This window comes from Camelina sativa, chromosome 4 (assembly GCF_030686135.1).
Source record: "Camelina sativa cultivar CO46 ecotype springtype chromosome 4, ASM3068613v1".
Taxonomy (NCBI): domain Eukaryota; kingdom Viridiplantae; phylum Streptophyta; class Magnoliopsida; order Brassicales; family Brassicaceae; genus Camelina; species Camelina sativa.
The window spans coordinates 28,672,414-28,691,328 of record NC_141883.1 but is presented as its reverse complement, the minus strand read 5'-3'; the positions used below and the strand labels follow the sequence as shown (position 1 = coordinate 28,691,328).

General features: G+C 36.6%; 4 protein-coding genes and 1 pseudogene across 6 annotated transcripts; 2 read left to right on the top strand and 3 right to left on the bottom strand.

Moving 5' to 3' along the window:
• Positions 1 to 105: 105 nt before the first annotated feature.
• Positions 106 to 1,903, bottom strand: LOC104782381 (putative adenylate kinase 6, chloroplastic). Its single transcript, XM_010507293.3, has 4 exons — positions 1,436 to 1,903; positions 919 to 1,059; positions 525 to 800; positions 106 to 434 (listed from the first exon to the last, which is right to left on the bottom strand). Exons 1-4 carry the CDS (start codon positions 1,832 to 1,834, stop codon positions 297 to 299), a joined length of 954 nt encoding a protein of 317 aa, XP_010505595.1. The 5' UTR covers positions 1,835 to 1,903; the 3' UTR covers positions 106 to 296.
• Positions 1,883 to 9,531, top strand: LOC104782378 (regulator of nonsense transcripts UPF2). Of its 2 annotated transcripts, none has more exons than XM_010507290.2 (17): positions 1,883 to 2,232; positions 2,327 to 2,414; positions 2,558 to 2,760; positions 3,224 to 3,562; positions 3,644 to 3,748; positions 3,903 to 4,030; positions 4,613 to 4,786; positions 4,945 to 5,026; positions 5,308 to 5,604; positions 5,692 to 5,889; positions 6,112 to 6,213; positions 6,401 to 6,652; positions 6,750 to 6,968; positions 7,299 to 7,469; positions 7,827 to 8,012; positions 8,152 to 8,586; positions 8,727 to 9,531. In XM_010507290.2, exons 1-17 carry the CDS (start codon positions 2,182 to 2,184, stop codon positions 9,222 to 9,224), a joined length of 3,528 nt encoding a protein of 1,175 aa, XP_010505592.2. In that variant the 5' UTR covers positions 1,883 to 2,181; the 3' UTR covers positions 9,225 to 9,531. The 2 variants fall into 2 exon arrangements, with proteins under 2 accessions (XP_010505592.2, XP_010505593.2); XM_010507291.2 differs by having other exon boundaries at positions 2,011 to 2,232; positions 3,653 to 3,748.
• A 1,431-nt stretch (positions 9,532 to 10,962) lies between these two features.
• LOC104782377 (AP2-like ethylene-responsive transcription factor SNZ) lies at positions 10,963 to 13,319 on the top strand. Of its 2 annotated transcripts, XM_010507289.3 has the most exons (7): positions 10,963 to 11,572; positions 11,664 to 11,689; positions 11,833 to 11,863; positions 12,013 to 12,100; positions 12,246 to 12,373; positions 12,553 to 12,632; positions 12,955 to 13,319. In XM_010507289.3, exons 1-7 carry the CDS (start codon positions 11,205 to 11,207, stop codon positions 13,200 to 13,202), a joined length of 969 nt encoding a protein of 322 aa, XP_010505591.1. In that variant the 5' UTR covers positions 10,963 to 11,204; the 3' UTR covers positions 13,203 to 13,319. The 2 variants fall into 2 exon arrangements, with proteins under 2 accessions (XP_010505591.1, XP_087367118.1); XM_087510992.1 differs by lacking the exons at positions 12,246 to 12,373; positions 12,553 to 12,632; positions 12,955 to 13,319 and having other exon boundaries at positions 11,664 to 11,693.
• Positions 13,320 to 14,991: 1,672 nt separating this feature from the next.
• LOC104784273 (putative F-box/FBD/LRR-repeat protein At1g22000) lies at positions 14,992 to 16,877 on the bottom strand (annotated as a pseudogene).
• A 776-nt stretch (positions 16,878 to 17,653) lies between these two features.
• Positions 17,654 to 18,902, bottom strand: LOC147946295 (uncharacterized). The gene is made up of 4 exons (XM_087509565.1): positions 18,869 to 18,902; positions 18,686 to 18,759; positions 18,474 to 18,598; positions 17,654 to 17,813 (listed from the first exon to the last, which is right to left on the bottom strand). The coding sequence occupies exons 1-4, from the start codon at positions 18,900 to 18,902 to the stop codon at positions 17,654 to 17,656; spliced, it is 393 nt and encodes a 130-aa protein (XP_087365691.1).
• Between the last annotated feature and the right edge of the window lie 13 nt (positions 18,903 to 18,915).

The window sequence follows — 18,915 nt, the reverse complement described above, 5'->3', positions numbered from 1 at the left end:
TTTCCCATTAGATTCTCGACATAAAAAGTAGATATATTGAATTACACAATTTCTTTGGTACGCATTGCAAGTCAACCTCTGTTTGTATGACAAAGAGTTTTCAACTATCTATAGTGGAGCAGAATCCACAAAGAAACTTCAACTATATAATATATGTATCAATCAACCATAATGGGACATGTATCTCTTTTATTGACTATCCTAGGCATATATATGCACGAGGGGATTGCTCGAGCAAAGAATGTAGTACAAGTTGTTGATTCAATCATAAAATATAGAGAGAGATAAATGAGAGATTAGGCTATTGCAGACTGTTTATCGTTTTCAAGGTGTAACGCTCTAAGAAGCTTTGACCATGACTCCGGGATTCCACCGGGTAATTCAAATTCCAGCAGCTTCCCACGCTTCCTGTAGAATTCCTCCACAGGTTGGGTCTGCAAAAGATGAAAAACTTGTAAACATTTATTGAATCTGTCAGAGTATATATGACTCATGAACGTAGAAAGAAGAAGGAGAAAAATCACCGTTGTGTTGTAAATTCGGAGTCTTTCCTTGACGACTTCTTCGGTGTCATCAGCTCGGGTTATAAGCTTTGATTCACAGTTTGGCGGAGGAAGAAGCGGAGGCATATACATCCTGGGACTATCTTCATTCTCACCTTTGATATCAATGCAAGCAACATTATAGTTAGCACCACACTCGCTGCAAATTCTTCTTCCGAGACATTTCGCAAGCAATGCCTCTTCCCGAAGCTTCAAATTTATCACCAGATCGATATTAGTCACTCCCTCCAGAATTTCCTACAAGACAAGAAACAAAAAAAAAAAAAACAGAGAGAATGTCAAAGTTAGTTTTTCAACCAACCATAAAAATTTCTATTAGCCGCAAAATCTACAAATTAGCAATAAAATGTCTCACCGCTTGTGTAACGGTTCGTGGAAAACCATCAAGAATGTAACCAGATTCACCCTTCTCTTTGCCAGCTTCGAGTCGTTTTGATAACAAACTAATGATGAATTCGTCAGGAACCAATTTCCCTTGGTTAACAAGCTCCTTTAGCTACACCAATGCAGCAACAACAATTATATATATGCTAATCACCTCACAAGAACACATTGTCTCTTAACATATATAATAAACTTAATGAGTCAACCCCTGTTCTAGTTCTACACAAGAGATGTATATAACCCCAAAATATGCAATAGAGGGGACTTTAGTGAGGAAGTAAGAACAGAGATGGGAGATTGAACACTGTCTCTCAACAGACACAACCCAAGATTTATGCAGCTAGGCTTATACAAATATCATCGAATATCAAAGTTAAAAATCACAGGACCATTAGAATCTATTGATCTCTCTATGCCTAGATTCAGAATCTCTGTATTGAGAATGATTTTAAACGAAACAGAACGATACAGCTATAAGGAACCCTAACCTGAGAAGAGAGTAATCCAGAAGAGGAGAGCTCATCGCGAACGAGATCACCAGTGGCAATATGAGGAACGCCGAGGAGAGAAGAGAGACGAGACGCATAGGTTCCTTTACCAACACCGGGACATCCAAGAAACACCCAGTGGAAATTTCTGCCTTTGTATGGAGAAGGAGACGGAGACGAAGACGAAGACTTCTCGAGCTGTGCCGCAGCCTCCTCGAGATCGATTTTGGGGTCCAGCGAAGGCCCAGAAGAAGAAGAGGAGGAAGAAGAAAGAGACCTAATGAAGAAAGAAGAAAGAGTATTCTTCACCGTCGTCGTTGCCGGTCTAAATAGACAGTGAGATACGGCCATGATTGTTGTCGTATGCTTACGATTCGAGATTCGTCCCCAGTGTGTCATCAAGGGACCAAAGACGACGACGAAGAAGAAGAAGAAGAACTGTTTTGCTTTTGGCTCGTGACGAACACGTGTCTTGTCTTTTTCCGGTTTGATTAATTAATTATATGGAAAACTTACCGGTTCGGTTTAGGAAACATATTTGATTAATTAATTTGGGTTAACTGCTTGGACCTGCCGGTCGTCTTTTTGACCCGTTTTGGGCTTTCTCTCCTTTTGTTAGTTAAATTTTTTTCTATCAATCTCTCTCTATCCGGGAACACTCTTAAAACCTAAGTCCGATCGAGAAAAAAAAAAAAGTGATCAGTTGCTTTCGAAAATTTCCGACGGCTTCATCAATCTGAACCCTAATGGATCATCCAGAAGATGAAATCCACAACAGCGAGAAACAAGACGACGAGGTTTGATTTGATTTCCAGATTTCGGATGGTTCTTTTTGCTCTGTGAAATCGAAAATTTGATTCCTCATGCTTAATTCGATGTTATTTTTTTCAGGAAGCTCTTGCTCGGATTGAAGAGATTAAGAAGTCAATTGAAGCTAAAATGACTCTTCGTCAAAATAACCTCAATCCTGAACGACCTGGTTAGTTTCATTGAATATTTTAGTTTCCTGCTTCTTAATACTAGAGGTGGAATTGAACTATTTGTGGTTTCTCCACTATGCTTAGGATGATTCTATTTATGAATAGAGTTTGTTACTGAGACTTGAGTCCTCCATGTTTACAGATACGGCATATCTTAGGACTCTTGATTCTAGTATTAAGCGGAATACAGCAGTTATCAAGAAGTTAAAGCAGATTAATGAGGAGTTGCGAGAAGGGTTGATGGATGATCTGCGAGGTGTTAATCTTAGCAAGTTTGTTAGTGAAGCTGTTACTGCCATCTGTGAGGCTAAGCTTAGAAGCTCTGATATTCAAGCTGCTGTTCAGGTTTTGCCTTGCTCTTTCCTATCTTGTTCTTTTTTTTTTTTTTTTTTTTTTTTACGCCTGCTTTTGCTCTTACCGCTTTCTTTTTTCAGACATGTTCTCTTGTTGTTATCTTGGTTTTTTCTTCATAAGAAAGTTATCTACTGTTACTGTTAGGATGTCATGGATTGGAGTAGATCAGTGACCTTTTTTCTTATGTTATTCGTGCGACTCTCGCCATCAACATGTTTCATTGAGATATTCAGTAGTTGTTATAGATAGTTTTCTAAAGCTTTCAAATACTTGGTATGTCAGTTCCCCTATCCCAGTTTAGGTTTCTGTTGAATGATATCTTGTTCTCTTATTTTAGATGATAGTTGGGTCTCGTTTCAGTTTGTTATTTCTTATGGAGCATATAAAGTAGCATACGGCAGTGCTCTCTGCTCAGAGTTTCGTTTCAAAGCTAACCATCTATTTATTTTGACAGATTTGCTCGCTACTTCATCAGAGGTATAAAGAATTTTCTCCTAGTCTAACACAAGGGCTCTTGAAAGTCTTTTTTCCTGGAAAATCTACCGAAGATTTAGAAGCGGATAAAAACTCAAAGGCCATGAAAAAGCGCAGTACCCTAAAACTTCTTCTGGAGCTTTACTATGTTGGAGTAATCGAAGATAGTAACATCTTTATTAATATTATTAAGGATCTTACCAGTGTTGAACAACTGAAAGACAGAGATACGACCCAAACAAATCTGACACTTCTTGCCAGTTTTGCTCGGCAAGGAAGAGTTTTTCTGGGGCTTCCTATTTCTGGACAAGACGAAGATGTAAGTAGGTTTGGAGATCAACTTAATTTTTACCTCCATATTTTCCGTTACTTGGCTAAATGTGACTAATGTTTACTCTAGTTTTTCAAGGGTCTCGGCGTAACTGCTGATCAGAAAAAGAGTTTTAAGAAAGCTTTCAACACATATTATGATGCTCTTGCAGATCTCCTTCAGTCTGAACACAAGGTTAGATCCCCAATTGTTTGCCATGTGCTTATGTGCAGGAACTTTTTATCGATATTTTTCTTGCCTGAATATGCTATATTTCCTCCTTTTCTTTTGCATTTTGCTAGTTTTCCCTTTTTCTGTAGTATCTTTCTAACAGTTTTTTTTTTAACAGTTACTTCACCAAATGGAGAAGGACAATGCAAAACTGGTAAATGCTAAAGGGGAGCTTAGTGAAGACAGTGCATCTTCGTATGAAAAGCTGAGGAAATCATATGACCATCTTTATCGAAATATCTCATCGTAAGTTGACCATTCGTATAAATCTACTAGGTTTTCTTGTTCTTGTTGGGTCTAACTGTTATGGACTTGCTTGCAGAAAACCTTGGAAATATGTCATAATTATAATCATTTAATAGATATTTATGTTGGTAGCTTTGTAGCTATCTTCTCACTTGCCATAAATATATCTATAACAGAAGCTATTATTGAGCTCTCAATCCTTCCATAATATCTTCCTGAAGTGTAAATAGCATGTTGTTGCTGTCATTATAGTCTGTACAGATAGTTTCATTGTTTAGATCTTGGGCATGCATCAGTTCATTTGCCAAACTCTTTATTTTTATCGTGACATGTGCTTACCGATTCACTGGAAACCTTATAATATTTCTGAATTGAAGTTTGGAAGTCATTTAGATATATGGTGTTTATCCTTTCCTTCCACATCTTTGACTTAAATGGATATCTGGCACATGAATATCTACAGTTTCAACATTCACAGCTTAATAAATATTGGTTTGGAGACAAACTCAGTTGCTTAAGCATTCTCATCTAATTCCATATACCCTGCATAATTTGTTAGGAATTTTTTATGTCCTGTTGCAGTTTGGCCGAATCACTTGATATGCAGCCTCCTCTTATGCCAGAGGATGGTACAACTAGGCTCACAGCAGGGGACGAAGCCTCACCCTCTGGTGCTGTAAAAGATACATCTGCCCCAGAACCTATTTGGGACGACGAAGACACTAAGACATTTTACGAGTGCTTGCCTGATCTGAGGTCAGCTCCTACTTATGTTCCTACCAAACAAAGATATGGGAAAATGTGTAGTTGTCAAGTGGCATTCAGAAAGCGTTTAATTTTCTTAGAAGAGTCTTGACTATTTTACTTTTTCTTTTAGTTTTCAATTGCTTATGTCTGATGCATTGTTTCTCTAGGGCATTTGTTCCCGCAGTATTATTGGGAGAAGCAGAATCTAAATCAAGCGAGCAATCTGCTAAAGCAAAAGATAAATCATCTGTAAGTGGGTGACATTCTACATTGTATTCTGTCCTCTTGATTTCTTAAGATATTGGAAGAAATCAATTGTTGTTGCCATGTGAGATCGTGCATGGTTTTCAATTTTGATATACTATAAAGGACACTTGGTCGGAAATCATCACTGAATTGGTCACCTTGGAATGACATGATATGCTTGTTGATAGATTTCGAGCTGCATATTTGTTCATTGTGAAAAACTAACTTATCGTTTTATAGAAAGTCTACATGTTGATTTAATGCTTTATTGGGATTGATTGAAGGAGTCTAGCTCTGAAATTGTCGAAAGTCAACAAACAACTGAAGACACAATAACAGAGGTTCCTGCTGATTGTGGTAGTATGGCTGATGGATCAAATACTGAGCAGCCAAAAGAGAAGGAAGAAGTAGATAAGGAAAAGGCTAAAGATACTAAGAAGGAAAAAGGGAAAGAAAAGGATAGTGAGAAAAAATTGGAAAATGAGAAGGAGAAAGGTAAGAGTCTGGACGTGGCAAACTTCGAAAGATTGTTACAACGACTACCTGGTTGCGTAAGCCGTGATCTTATTGACCAATTAACGGTAAGAGTCCGTGAAATGGTTTTCTGTTTGATGTTGTTTCTGCTGAACCTTTTTCTCCGTTGTTTATATCTATGCTTTTATTTCCAGGTGGAATATTGTTATTTGAATTCCAAGACAAACAGAAAAAAACTTGTCAAAGCGCTATTTAATGTCCCTAGGACATCTCTGGAGTTGCTAGGATACTATTCGCGTATGGTTGCAACACTAGCAACGTGCATGAAGGATATCCCGTCTATGCTTGTGCAGATGTTGGAGGACGAGTTTAATTCTCTGGTCCATAAAAAGGTTAGCTAGATCTATTGCATTGTTGTCAATAAGAAGTTATTAATTTTACTTTCAATACATTTGATTATGACTGCACTTTTAACCTTTGAGCATGAGTGAAGTCAATTTACTCTGCTGATGTGAATACCTCTGTTCTCAGCTTCACTCCCAATATTCCCTTATAAACAGTGTTCAAATGTGGTGATGTCCTTCTGATGTAATTGCAAATTTAATTTTGTGCAGGACCAAATGAATATCGAAACAAAAATCCGAAACATCAGATTTATTGGAGAACTCTGCAAGTTTAAAATTGTACCTGCTGGACTTGTATTCAGTTGTTTAAAGGTATAACTGCACAACCCAATATGCGTTCTATAGAAAGATGTTTTTTTCCTGAATTCTCTGAACTTATGGTAAATACGTTTCAATTAATAGATTAACTAAGTCACTTGAATCCTCTTACCGGACAGATTCTATCCTCGTTGGTGTGAGCCATCCAACTCTATAAATCACTTCCCTTTTTTTTTTGCAGGCTTGCTTAGATGAATTCACTCATCATAACATTGATGTTGCTTGCCATCTTCTGGAGACATGTGGCCGTTTCCTTTATCGATCTCCCGAAACCTCACTCAGGATGACAAATATGCTGGACATATTGATGCGCCTGAAAAATGTCAAGAATTTAGATCCTCGCCAAAGCACTCTTATAGAAAATGCCTACTACCTTTGTAAACCTCCTGAAAGATCAGCAAGAGTTTCTAAAGTTCGTCCACCATTGCATCAGGTACTCCGACTTCCATGTCTTTTATCTTTCGAATAATTTTCATTGTTCAATTGTATTGACGATTTTTTTTTCTTATACTTTTACTAAAATTCTGCAGTATATTCGAAAACTGCTATTCTCGGATCTTGATAAAGAATCCATTGTGAACGTTCTGAAGCAACTGCGGAAGCTGCCTTGGAGTGAATGTGAGCAATACATCTTAAAGTGCTTTATGAAGGTTCACAAGGGAAAGTATGGTCAGATTCACTTAATTGCTTCCTTGACTTCTGGTTTGAGCCGCCATCATGATGAGTTTGCAGTGGCTGTTGTTGATGAGGTATCTTTTTTCCACTGTATCTAATAGACTAATACATATGGCGTTAAATCCGCAGCAATTTATCGGTCTACGATGCTAAACTCCCTTCTTTTAGTCAATAGAAATGAAAATTGCAGTCTAAGTTGAAATGAAATTGCTTCTTATGTTAAATTTGACGTGTCAGTAAAGCCTAAAATAAGCTTGCTGTGAAAATTGCTAGGAGGAACATGCCTATAGGTTTGGAGTCCATGTTGTTTGAAATCAGGACAGTGTATAAGATACTCTCGCATCATTTAATTTGATCTTTGGTGTATTTTCTGAATTAACGTGGTGCATTGTTTTCTCTTGAAGGTCCTGGAGGAGATAAGGGTTGGGCTTGAGTTGAATGAATATGGAGCACAACAGAAGCGACTAGCCCATATGAGATTTTTAGGGGAGCTGTACAATTATGAGCACGTAGATTCATCTGTGATATTCGAGACGCTTTATTTAACTCTTTTATATGGTCATGATACTTCAGAGGTACGTTAACCTAAGACTCTTCCAGAGTTTAACCCTCTATTAAAATTTACATGTCTTTGTGTGGTTTGGCATTTAAAAATTTATAATTATGTCTCTTCTCGTCTTTATCCAAAACAAAAATGTCTCTTCTGGTGCTTACTTTCTTTTGTATTCCTCATGATATACAAATGTAGAATACTATGCTGTCAAACTGATTATGTCGACATAAACTGTGGAATGATTGAAACCAGAAGTCATGTTTTTCCTACAGAGAGAGTTAAACTGCTGTTTTTATCTTAGGGAAAGGCTATGTATCGCTCACTTATTTTTAGTATTCTCTTCCACTAATTGATGTTGCGTATACTTTTATGATGTTAGCAAGAGGTGCTGGATCCACCGGAAGATTTTTTCCGTATCAGGATGGTTATCATTCTTCTGGAAACCTGTGGGCACTACTTTGATCGAGGTTCATCAAAGAAAAGGCTAGATCAATTTTTGATACACTTCCAGAGATACATACTCAGCAAGGGTCACCTTCCCCTGGATATTGAATTTGACTTGCAGGTTAGTCTTAATTAATATTGTACACTATCATATAGGGACATGAGATTAGTTTTTATGTAGATATTATCCTATTTCCATGTAAAGGAAGTTGTAGGCTATCTGTACCAAATAATGTGTCTTAACTTCTGTCTCAATGCAGGATCTATTTGCCAATTTGAGACCCAGTATGACCCGTTACGCAACCATTGAGGAAGTCAATGCAGCTATACTGCAGCTGGAAGAGCGTGAACATTATTCTTCAGGAGACAAAGTCAGTGTAGAAAGACACTCAGAAACAAAGCCTCCAAGTAGGTCATCGTCAGTTGTAAAAGATATTGGAGAGAATGGAGAAGCTCACGGAGAAGAAAGCGACAGTGATTCTGGTAGTGGCTCCGTGGTCCGAGATGGACAGAACGAAGAGTTGGATGATGGAAATCATGACCGGGGATCTGAGAGTGACGATGGGGATGACTATGATGATGGAGATGGACCTGGATCTGATGATGATAACGAATTTCGTGTTAGGCAAAAGGTGGTGACTGTAGATCCTGAGGAACTAGCAGACTTTGATCAAGAACTGAAGGCTTTACTTCAGGTAAGTTCAGAATTTCAGATCGGTCTTTTGTATATTCTCTTATTTAGCTGGATAGAGAAACCAATTTACACCAATGCAGGACGGAACTAATTTGTTCTAATTTGAACATGGTTAAGAACTGATATGGTTTGTTGTTGCAGGAGAGCATGGAGCAAAGGAAGCTAGAATTACGTGGTAGACCGGCATTGAACATGACAATACCGATGAGTGTTTTTGAAGGGTCTGGAAAAGATCATCATTTTGGGCGGTTAGTAGGTGAAAATGGAGAAGAATTGTTGGATGAAGAGAACGGAGAGCAAAGAGAGGTTCAAGTGAAGGTCCTGGTGAAGAGAGGGAACAAACAACAAACAAGGCAAATGCTAATCCCGAGTGATTGTTCGCTAGTGCAGAGCACAAAACAGAAAGAAGCTGCGGAATTGAAAGAGAAACAAGACATAAAGAGGTTAGTACTCGAGTACAATGAGAGGGATGAAGAGGAAGCGAATGGGTTAGGGACGCAGATATTGAATTGGATTCCTGGAGGAGGCAGAGGATCCACTCGAGGTACTGGGGAAGGCAGTGGGAATCGCGGCGGGTCTCGTCACCGGTTTTATTATCATCAAGGAGGTGGCGGTTCGTATCATGCCCGTCGAAAGTAAATTCATCCGGTTTAGGATATGATAATCTTGCCTGTTTCAGAAGCAGTAATAGTTGGCTTTTTGCTATGGCTCAAAGGGGAAAATATCACAAGAAATCAATCTCATGAGTTTCCGTGACAAAAGTTGATATATTCGGCTTCAGATTCTGTACCGACGGTTAAGTAAATTGCGTGGTGGGATATGTGGATCAGCTTTGTGTGACTTTTTGTCCCAGCTTGTTTGATCCAACTTTTTAACTCGGGATTTTGAAAATGTGGAGCTCTTAGAAGCATAACGAATATATATATATAAATGTTTATTAGCACAACCTCTTTTAAGGTCGTCGTTTATTATGTTAAGTCATTTTACTATACTGTATAACCGTGCCATGCTGCTAAAAGCCTAAAAGTATTGCTCTGTTATTCCAAGACAATACTATATATGGAAATACAAAAATCGTTCATAATTTAACTCTCCTGAACCCGTTGACATCAATGATAATTTGAGAGTTGAGACGTCGTCCTACTAGGCTACTACTACATTTTTACTAGAAAAGTTGCTGAACATCTAAAACGTTTAACTGGGAAATCTAAGTGATCGTTTTCAATCTACCGCCAATTGTTTCTTTTTTTTTTTGCAATGTGTGAGAAAATCCAAATTTGGTATTACAATTGTTTTCCCAATGAGTTTCCATATATAGTATTAGTAATCCTTCTTTTCGAGAGAAAAAAAAAAAAAAAAAAAGAATTACCAATCTAAAGAAAAGACTAAAGAGGATGATGAGAAGAAGAAAACATTAAGATTTAGTCTTACCATATACGGAAAGGCCAGATTTAGAGCGCAAAGGACGGATCAAAAAGATTCCTTAAAACAAATCTAGTTTTTGTACTTTCAGCAAATCTTGAGAAAATGAACGGCTGAGATATGCACACAAACTTATCATCAATTTTTTGCAAACTATTTTATCACCTACGTGTGCATATAAACATGTACTTGGTGATTGCTGAATGTTTATCTATGTCACGACCGAATGACATAAAGTAGTTTAAAGTCACACTCTCTCTTCAATTAAGGTTTGGTCTCTCTCTTATCTCTCGTCCACACAGAAAAAGTAGTAGTTGGCTTTATTGGACCGACGCTTTATAGGTCCCCCCAACACGTTCAATTTCACTCTATTATTGTATTCATTGACAAATCTAGCAAAAAAAAAGATTTTCTATGGTTTGGTTGTGGACTTGTGGTGTACAAAAGAATACAACCATAAAAATCTTCCTCATATTGCATTTATGTTCTCATTGCCCAGTCCGTCGTGATATAAGTTTCATAATTTCTCAAAACGTGATGCATGATGTTAGAAAAGAGTAATATATATGGTTATACAAATGACTTAACTGTGATAGCACTGGAAAGAATTTGCAACGGATATCGCTGAAAAATAGATATCACATAAGTTTATAGCAATTAGTTTCATTATTAATATCAAAAGATTAAATTTAACATATGAAAATAAATCATATATAGACAACATAATAATAATATATATATACACAGGTTTATCTTCGTGTCGGATCAAGATTTCCGTACATCAAATTTTCATAATTATATACTCAATATTCATCATAACATTTTGTAATATTCGGACCTATATGCACTATATATAGAAACTGAAAACATATGAGAAATTGAGAACGACCAATTAATAATTTGAGTTAGATATTTTGGGTGATATATAGTAGTATCTCTAATATTTGTAATCGATAATGATATCTCACACATGTTTGAATAGGAAAAAACAAGTACATAATGAACAAAAATAGATGATTGAGAAAAGTAGGCAATAAAAGGCAAGTGTAGAGACTATCGCATTGAATACGTCCCACGTTCTTTTTTGTTCTTTCTTTCTTCCCTCTTTTGTAGACTCTCTCTCCCTCTCTCTGTCTCTAGAGTCACCGGAATAAATACTACAAACGACGCCGGTTTACTCCTTTCCAAGAAAGATTCATGTTGGACCTCAACCTAGGAATCTTGTCGACACATAACGGAGATGAAGACTGCAAAGTACCAACCTCCATCTTCAATCAAGAAGAAGAAGATTCCAACAATCCCTCAAACAATAGCTTGTCTTTGATTACATTTGGAATCCTTAAAAGAAAAGAAGACGTCCTAATCCTTCCTATGCCTCCTCCTCCTCAGGAGAGTGAATTATCCGGCGCCGGGAGTGAGTGGTTAAACCTGTCGTCGATGCAACGAAATAAACAAGATATGTTGGTGGTGAAGAAGAAGAGCCGACGTGGCCCTAGATCCAGAAGCTCCCATTATCGTGGCGTCACTTTTTACCGTCGAACCGGTCGTTGGGAATCTCATATTTGGTATTCATTTATAGACTTAAGTTATAAAATATATTTATCTTTATTATTATTATTATTTAAATAACAGTTGGCTTTGCGATTTTATGTGTAGGGACTGTGGAAAACAGGTTTATTTAGGTAAGTAAGTATATCAATGAGATTTTCTATTTCTTTTCGTATTATACTAAGGTTAAACACCTTTTTTGTTTAAGCGAGGTCTCAAAAGAGAAAACCAAATGTTGCAAGATTTTCAGTTTTGTCTTTTGTTTTGTTTAAAACAGGTGGTTTCGACACAGCCTACACAGCCGCAAGGTGTAAGAAATTATAACAGATGTTACATATATATGGCATAGCAAAGTCCTTTCAAAAATTATTTTCTTTCTTCTTCTTTTGAGATTTATTTTGAAACAAATCAACATCTTTAGAGAAATATTAGTTGGCTTATTAAAAAAACATGTCAGAGCGTACGACCGAGCTGCTATCAAATTCCGGGGATTCCAAGCAGATATCAACTTCATCGTGGATGATTACAAACAGGACTTTGAAAAGGTTTTTTTATATAAACTTATTTTTGCAAATATTATAGCTAAGCAAATTAATTATTAGGTTTAAGTATGCGTTTATATATTAAAGAGACATTGGACCTTCGATTAATTAAACTATATATGGATCTGTTTTGAATGATATATGATAGATGAAGAATTTAAGTAAAGAAGAGTTTGTGCAAACTCTTAGACGAGCGAGTGCAAGCTTAGCAAGAGGAGGTTCTAAATACAAATACAGTTACATGAAAAATGATCACATCCATCTCTTCCATAACAGGTTCGTTCCATTACTAAAGAACTTCAATTTTTTCTGTCAAATCTTTAATAACGACGCTCTGATTCTTCTAGTGGGTACAAATTGATTCACTATTAAAAGTGACGAGATTGATTCTTATGATTCACACATATAATGTGTAAGTTGATTTAATGAAAGTGAACGAATGAATACTCATATAGGGAATGGAATGCCGCAGCAGCAAAATGCAATGAGATAAGAAAGATAGAAGGGGATATTAAGTTGGGTGCCCATAATAAAGGTAATTTATAAACGTAGGGTAACGATTGTACATATGCATAATAAATCATTGTTATGTCATTTAGGTGAAGCCAAAAACCCTAACCATAACTTCACCTTAACACATGATATGTACACCTATCATTTGATAAAAGCAAACCTATCTAGCATTACCTTTCAGAATCATATACTCTTTCAAATTTTAATATATTAGTATATATATAGATCTTACTTGATTAAAAAAATCCGTATACTATATATCAGTTTTTAACTTCATATCTTTACTTTTAGATTAGTTATTGACACTACGACATGATTTAAATGAAAAACCATTAACGTTTCAGGAAATGAGCACAACGATCTTGAGCTAAGTCTCGGAATATCTTCAACGTCCAAAAATATAACTTTGAAACCGGCAGATGATTACATGGGTTTGAATCGATCTATGACGACGAGTTTGCATAGGAAGGCGTTGCCTGTATATCTACCGATCACAGAAACTAAACCGTTAAAGACGGTTGTAGCATCATCAGGATTCCCTTTCATTGCCATGATCAATTCTTCCTCTTTGTCCACTTGTTTTGATCCATGAGGTCACACTACTATATACTTAATATTCTCCCCTTTTTTTTTTTTTTAGTCTATTGAATGACGGAATGATTATGTGACTTATTTATTTTCATAAATCATAGTCTTGTGAAATCACGAATTATGATGTTCGGTCATTTCTTTTGAAACCTATATAACCACTTTGTAGAAATAGGAAAAAAGTTTAATAAAACATCGATAAATATTTTGAGCATGTACGTAATATTTTAAGTATTGAAAAACCAACATATATACATAAATCACTCAGCTTTGATTTTGAGCATGTACGTAATATGTGATAAAGATATTTTTTTCCATATTCTTACCAAAGTGAACAGAAAAAAAGCAAAAATCTATACTCGAATTCCATGTTGTTGTTAATTAATTAGCACTAGTCGATAGTCGGTAGTCGGTGGTCGGTGTCAACGATGATAATTTCGAAGTGTAAAAGAAATAAATACTGTAAATAGTAAGTGCGTTATTGAAGAAGTGTATTGTATTTGTGATGAACAATATATTTTTTGGTTTTTTTTTTGCGAAAATAGAGAATGGGACACGTCGTCGTCGTCATTTGTAAAATTTAGATTACAATGTCGTATTGTGTCGTATGAATCCCGCTATCTTCACCAAATTCACTCATTTCTTATCCCTACTGCTTTTTCCAATTTTTAGACTACTATATTTCCAATAAGACTAGACAATGTATGTGTCCCTATGAGTTAGTGCAAGCTGTTGAAAAAAATATTCAATCCTGTTGAACAAACAGTATATATAGAGAGAGATCTCGATCTTTATATATATACATATGTTGACCAATGAAGTAATTTTTGTTGTTGTGGTAATGGGCTTCTTACCAAGTTATATTCTTAAAATTATGTATCTAGTTGATCAGAGGATAGTGAAAATAGTATCATAATCTTCATAACTGCTCAATCATAACCTTGGCTGCAAATAGTGATCTTCACTAGATTCTGTCTCTGCTCCTCCTTTATATTTACACAAAGACACTCTTAAAAGAAACACTATGTAATTTTAGTTACTAGATCTCTCGTCTCAGGGAGAAGCCAATCTATTACTATTACACTTACAACACACGTGTGTTCGAGTTTATGATGTCACCTTTTCCAACAGGTGTTAATATGTTTCACGGGCTTTTTTTGGGCTTTGTTCATGGGTCTGAAACAAAGTTTGATTGCACTATTTTAATTAAACAGTTATAAGTCACATAGACAAACAACATTATTATTTCTTTTGTCGAACTAGCCAAGAAATTACCAAAGAAAATAACGACGAGCCAAGAATATATATATATTTTTTTTAACATCTTACTTTACTTTATTAATTGAATAAGAGATTACATAATAGTTTGTAAGGAATACAGATACAACCAAAACATGATTAAACTTAAGATGAAGAAAATCCAACTGAACAAGTGAAGTAGTCGCTGCTTTCGTGGAGATAATAGATTTGATAGCCAAGAATATTTTATCTGGACGCAAACAACAAACCGGACATGCAATTTTGATTAAAATACTCAATAGACATCTTTATTGTGCTTAAATCGATTATACAGATTTGTTGATGACAGACCAAAATTAGGTCTTGCTGGACTTCGTACGTTGATGTGGTGAACTGGTGATTAAGATATAATTTACATGAAAATCAACATGATATTATTAAGATAAAAGAAACGTAGTATGAGAATGAAGTTTTCCTTCTCAGTACAAAGAGTTGGTGTTTTCACGAGACGTATAGACTGACCCCAGATGCAAGTCTTGAAGAACTGTAGTACACTAACCGACAATCATTAATTTCGTATATTACTAATCTCTTAACAATGGCTAAAACCTTTACTAAACCACAGCTACTCTAAGACAAGAGAGAGACACAGTGATGAACAAAGGGAAACACCATTGAGCACTAGAAGAGTCCATTTAATTTCAAAAGCAAAAAAAACAAAAAAAAATCTTTTGAAATAACTTACTAATGATAATTCTAAAAATATTTTAGTATATATAATCATAAGTATCCCGCTTATAACTCCAACAGACTTTAGGGGTACAATAAACAAGCCGAGCTGATGGTGAAATCCTAGGCATAGCTTCTAACTCCATTTGACACTCTTTGAGATCGCATGTTTCTAAGAAGGACATCTCCACTGTCTTTAAACATTTTGAGTTAGCGAGAATGTATTTCATTAGTTGTTTCTCATCTTCTTTTCCTTCATTCTCTATCCACTGAACAATCTCTAGATGAGACGATAAGCATTGGGGAATAGTACTCGGCTGGTTCCAGGAACATGAGGGACACCCCTGATACACCATTACAGTATTTACTTTTTTTAATATACATTTATTAAAATTCATCAAAACTAGATGTGCATATATGTGAAGGGATGATGGCACTTACAATGGTCTGGACCGCAAGAGTTTTCAGTTTAGAAAATTTCTGAAGCAAACACATAAGTGGTTCCAACCAATATAATGAAAATTCTGCATTGAAGACAAAATCTGTGACCCTAGGGAATTCAATGGTTTTACAACACGCAACCTGCAATAAAACAAACAAACAAACAAAAAGATTGGTTGACCAAGCAAGCAACAAGGAACAGAGGAGGAGATCGAGCCTGAGGGTATATACCATTGATTCGGTTAAAAACAAGTTCAGACGTATGGCAGAAGAAAAACATCTCAGAAACTTTTCATCATCATTGATAGCAATCAAGGTGGTGGCTGCGGTATCAAGGCAAATAAAATTATTCATCAAACTAAGAGAGTCTCTCCGCCTATAGTCAACTATGTCTAAGAATTTAATCCAGGGCAATCTATCACCAACGACCCAGTGAGATATTCTTCCTCTTCCTCTTCCTCTTCCTCTTCCTCTGAGGTCACATAAGTTAAACTTTTCAACGAAGGCACTTTCACGGTAAAGTTTGTCAAGTTGTCATCTTTACCAGGTCGTCTAACCACCAGTTCTTTGAGAACCGGGGAACTTGATAAAAGCCTAGCAAGAGATTCTTCGTCTTTGTAGACCACATAGGCAAGTTTCAGATATGAGAGAGATGGTAGGCTAGGGGGGAAAGAAACGTCAAGAATCTGGTTTGATAGAGTTAAAGAAACAAGCGAGTCGCATGTGTAAAGGCTCTCAGGTAAGCTTGTCGTCCAGAGGAGATTGAAATCTAACTTTTTCACACCGTGGTTAACAGCCTTGTCAACCCACTTTCTGACATCTACGTCAACAGGACATTGTGGACCCAGTTCGACAACCAGGCTTACTAGTTCTGGTGCCTTATGGTGTTGCAGTGACTTTTCAACAAACCACCCAAAGCTCTCGCTCCCTTGGCCGTCGTCTTTGAAGGCGAGTTCATGGAGCATCTTCCAAACGCAACGCCATCTTTTAGACAAGATACCAGTGGCCACTGCATCTTTCGTCGGGAGGAGGAGTAAGATCCGCAACAGCAAATCTTCGGGCAACTCACATATTCTCTGACAACCTCCTTCGGTCCTCAACAAATCCATAGTGCCAATGGAACAAAATCCTATTCCCTCTCTTATTTCGCTGGAAATAAAAAACCCTAATCTATGAGACTGTTACGGGAAAGACTAAGATTTATAAATCCCTAACTAGAAACTTACCGCAAACAAGTTTAAAATTAGAGAGAATTTTTTTTTTTTTTTCTTTTTTTTTTGGTTTAGGAAGAAGTCGCAATATATTACGGCTGCAAAACCTGGTTGAATGAGTTGTAGGTTTTAACTTTATTCAGCCAAAAAAAATCACTATTGGAGTTAACATTTATTATTTATAATTAGGAAATTAAGCATTTTTTATTATCCCTACTATATTAATGGGAAAGGACCATTCATTATTGTATAGGTCTGAAATATATCGGGCCTTAACAAACAAAAAAATTATGAACCTTATTATAACAAACACCATATGTCGGCCTCGTTCTCTGAGACCTTCTTACTGAAACTATTCGAAAAACCTCTCCCCCTCCGCCGATTCTGACCTCGCATCACCCTATTTCAGCTTCCCGTTCTAGGGTTTTTTTGTTACTCTTTTTGGTTCAAAAATATGGGAAGGGCAAAGAAAGCTCAAAAGTTTGCTGTCATGAAGAAGCTGATTACCCACAAAGCTTTGAAGCAGTGAGTAAACGATTTCTTCTTCCTTAAAATTTTATCCTTTTTTTTTTTTAATGATGTTTTGTTTTCTTTCTTGAGTTACAAGGAAGAGGTTCTGAATCCAAACAAGAAAGACCTCACGGAGCTACTTTGGTTCCTCCTTACCGGGTTTTGGTGGATACAGAATAAGGTTTTGGTGTACATCTTGTATTGCATTTCTCTACCATAGAGCTATGAGCAGATTCTTTTTTTGTAAAAATAACGATTCTTTACAGAGTTATTGTCTCTGCATTGACCGATTCGATTCTCATTATGGTTCTTTTGGTATCCTTTTTTACTTAGGTTCTTTTGGTCTTTTCATTTCGGATTTGGATCTAACTTCTTTGAGACTCCCATCCAAACCATAGTCTCTCTCCATCACAAGATTGATCCCATCATCTGAATACCATCCAACTCCAACGCACAATACTCCATCTTTCTTCACATCACACCACCTGTGAGCCACACATCACAGACACATCTTGCATATCTTATCATCTCTTCCTCTCCAAATGACACATATGTTTCCTGTAAATTCCTTCTCTTCAGGGCTTCTGTGCACAGGTACACAACTGGAGTGCTTTCACCTGACTGCTCGAATTCAGCTTCATCTCCATAGAGAGGAGTTGCACTTACTTCAAATACTTTCCATGACCCTGTCAGTTCCGATGGTTGTATAACTCCAATGGTGCGTCGTTGTCACTGATACATGAACCTGATAATTAAGCATGTGTGGGAGCTGATACATACAATGAGGAGGCACATGCCGTTACGGAGTTAAGGATTGAAGAGGAGCTTGATGCTGAGCTGGCAGCTGAAAGGAGGAGAATGAGAAGTTTGGATCACTATAAATAGAAGAGAGAGTGTTTAGTAAAAATCATCCTGCGCGATCAACATTAATTGTGAGTTTGTTAGATCAGAGCTGCGACTCTGTTCATGGTGATAAGAGAGGAGAAGTATAACTCTGATCTTATCAGTTAGGTTCATCGTTTGTGTTAGGGATTGAGAAGAGATCGCATCTTCATTCTTATCAGAACCATTTAGGGTCAGAGACGACACTGACATACGATAGAGAAGAATCACAGGTCGGAGTTACTTTTGTTCTTCATATATAATTTGAAGGACTAACCCACTGTTCCTCATAAACACCAACTCTCATTATCTGTATATCTGCGCCACCATTGGCGAATTCTATTGTGTAGACTACTCTCAGTCTCTTATGACAACCCTGCACCAAACACTGGACAAGAAGAAGGAGCAATGAGCCAATTCTTTTCTCTTAAAATGCGGAAAAGAACCAAATTTGACAATATTAAAATAGACATACCTGTTCAAACTTGAAAGTTGGTGTGAGGTAATAGTTCGATTCACTCATCTCCCCAACAGGGATTGTAACTGGACCTCAAGGGTAGTTAAATTTGCAACCAATATATCTATCGTCAATGTACATATCTAAAGCTTTTTGTACAACTAATCTAATACTACTAATTAACTATGCCAAGTTGCATACCTTTATATTCTCTTATTCCATTAACAACTGCCATTTTAATAAACATT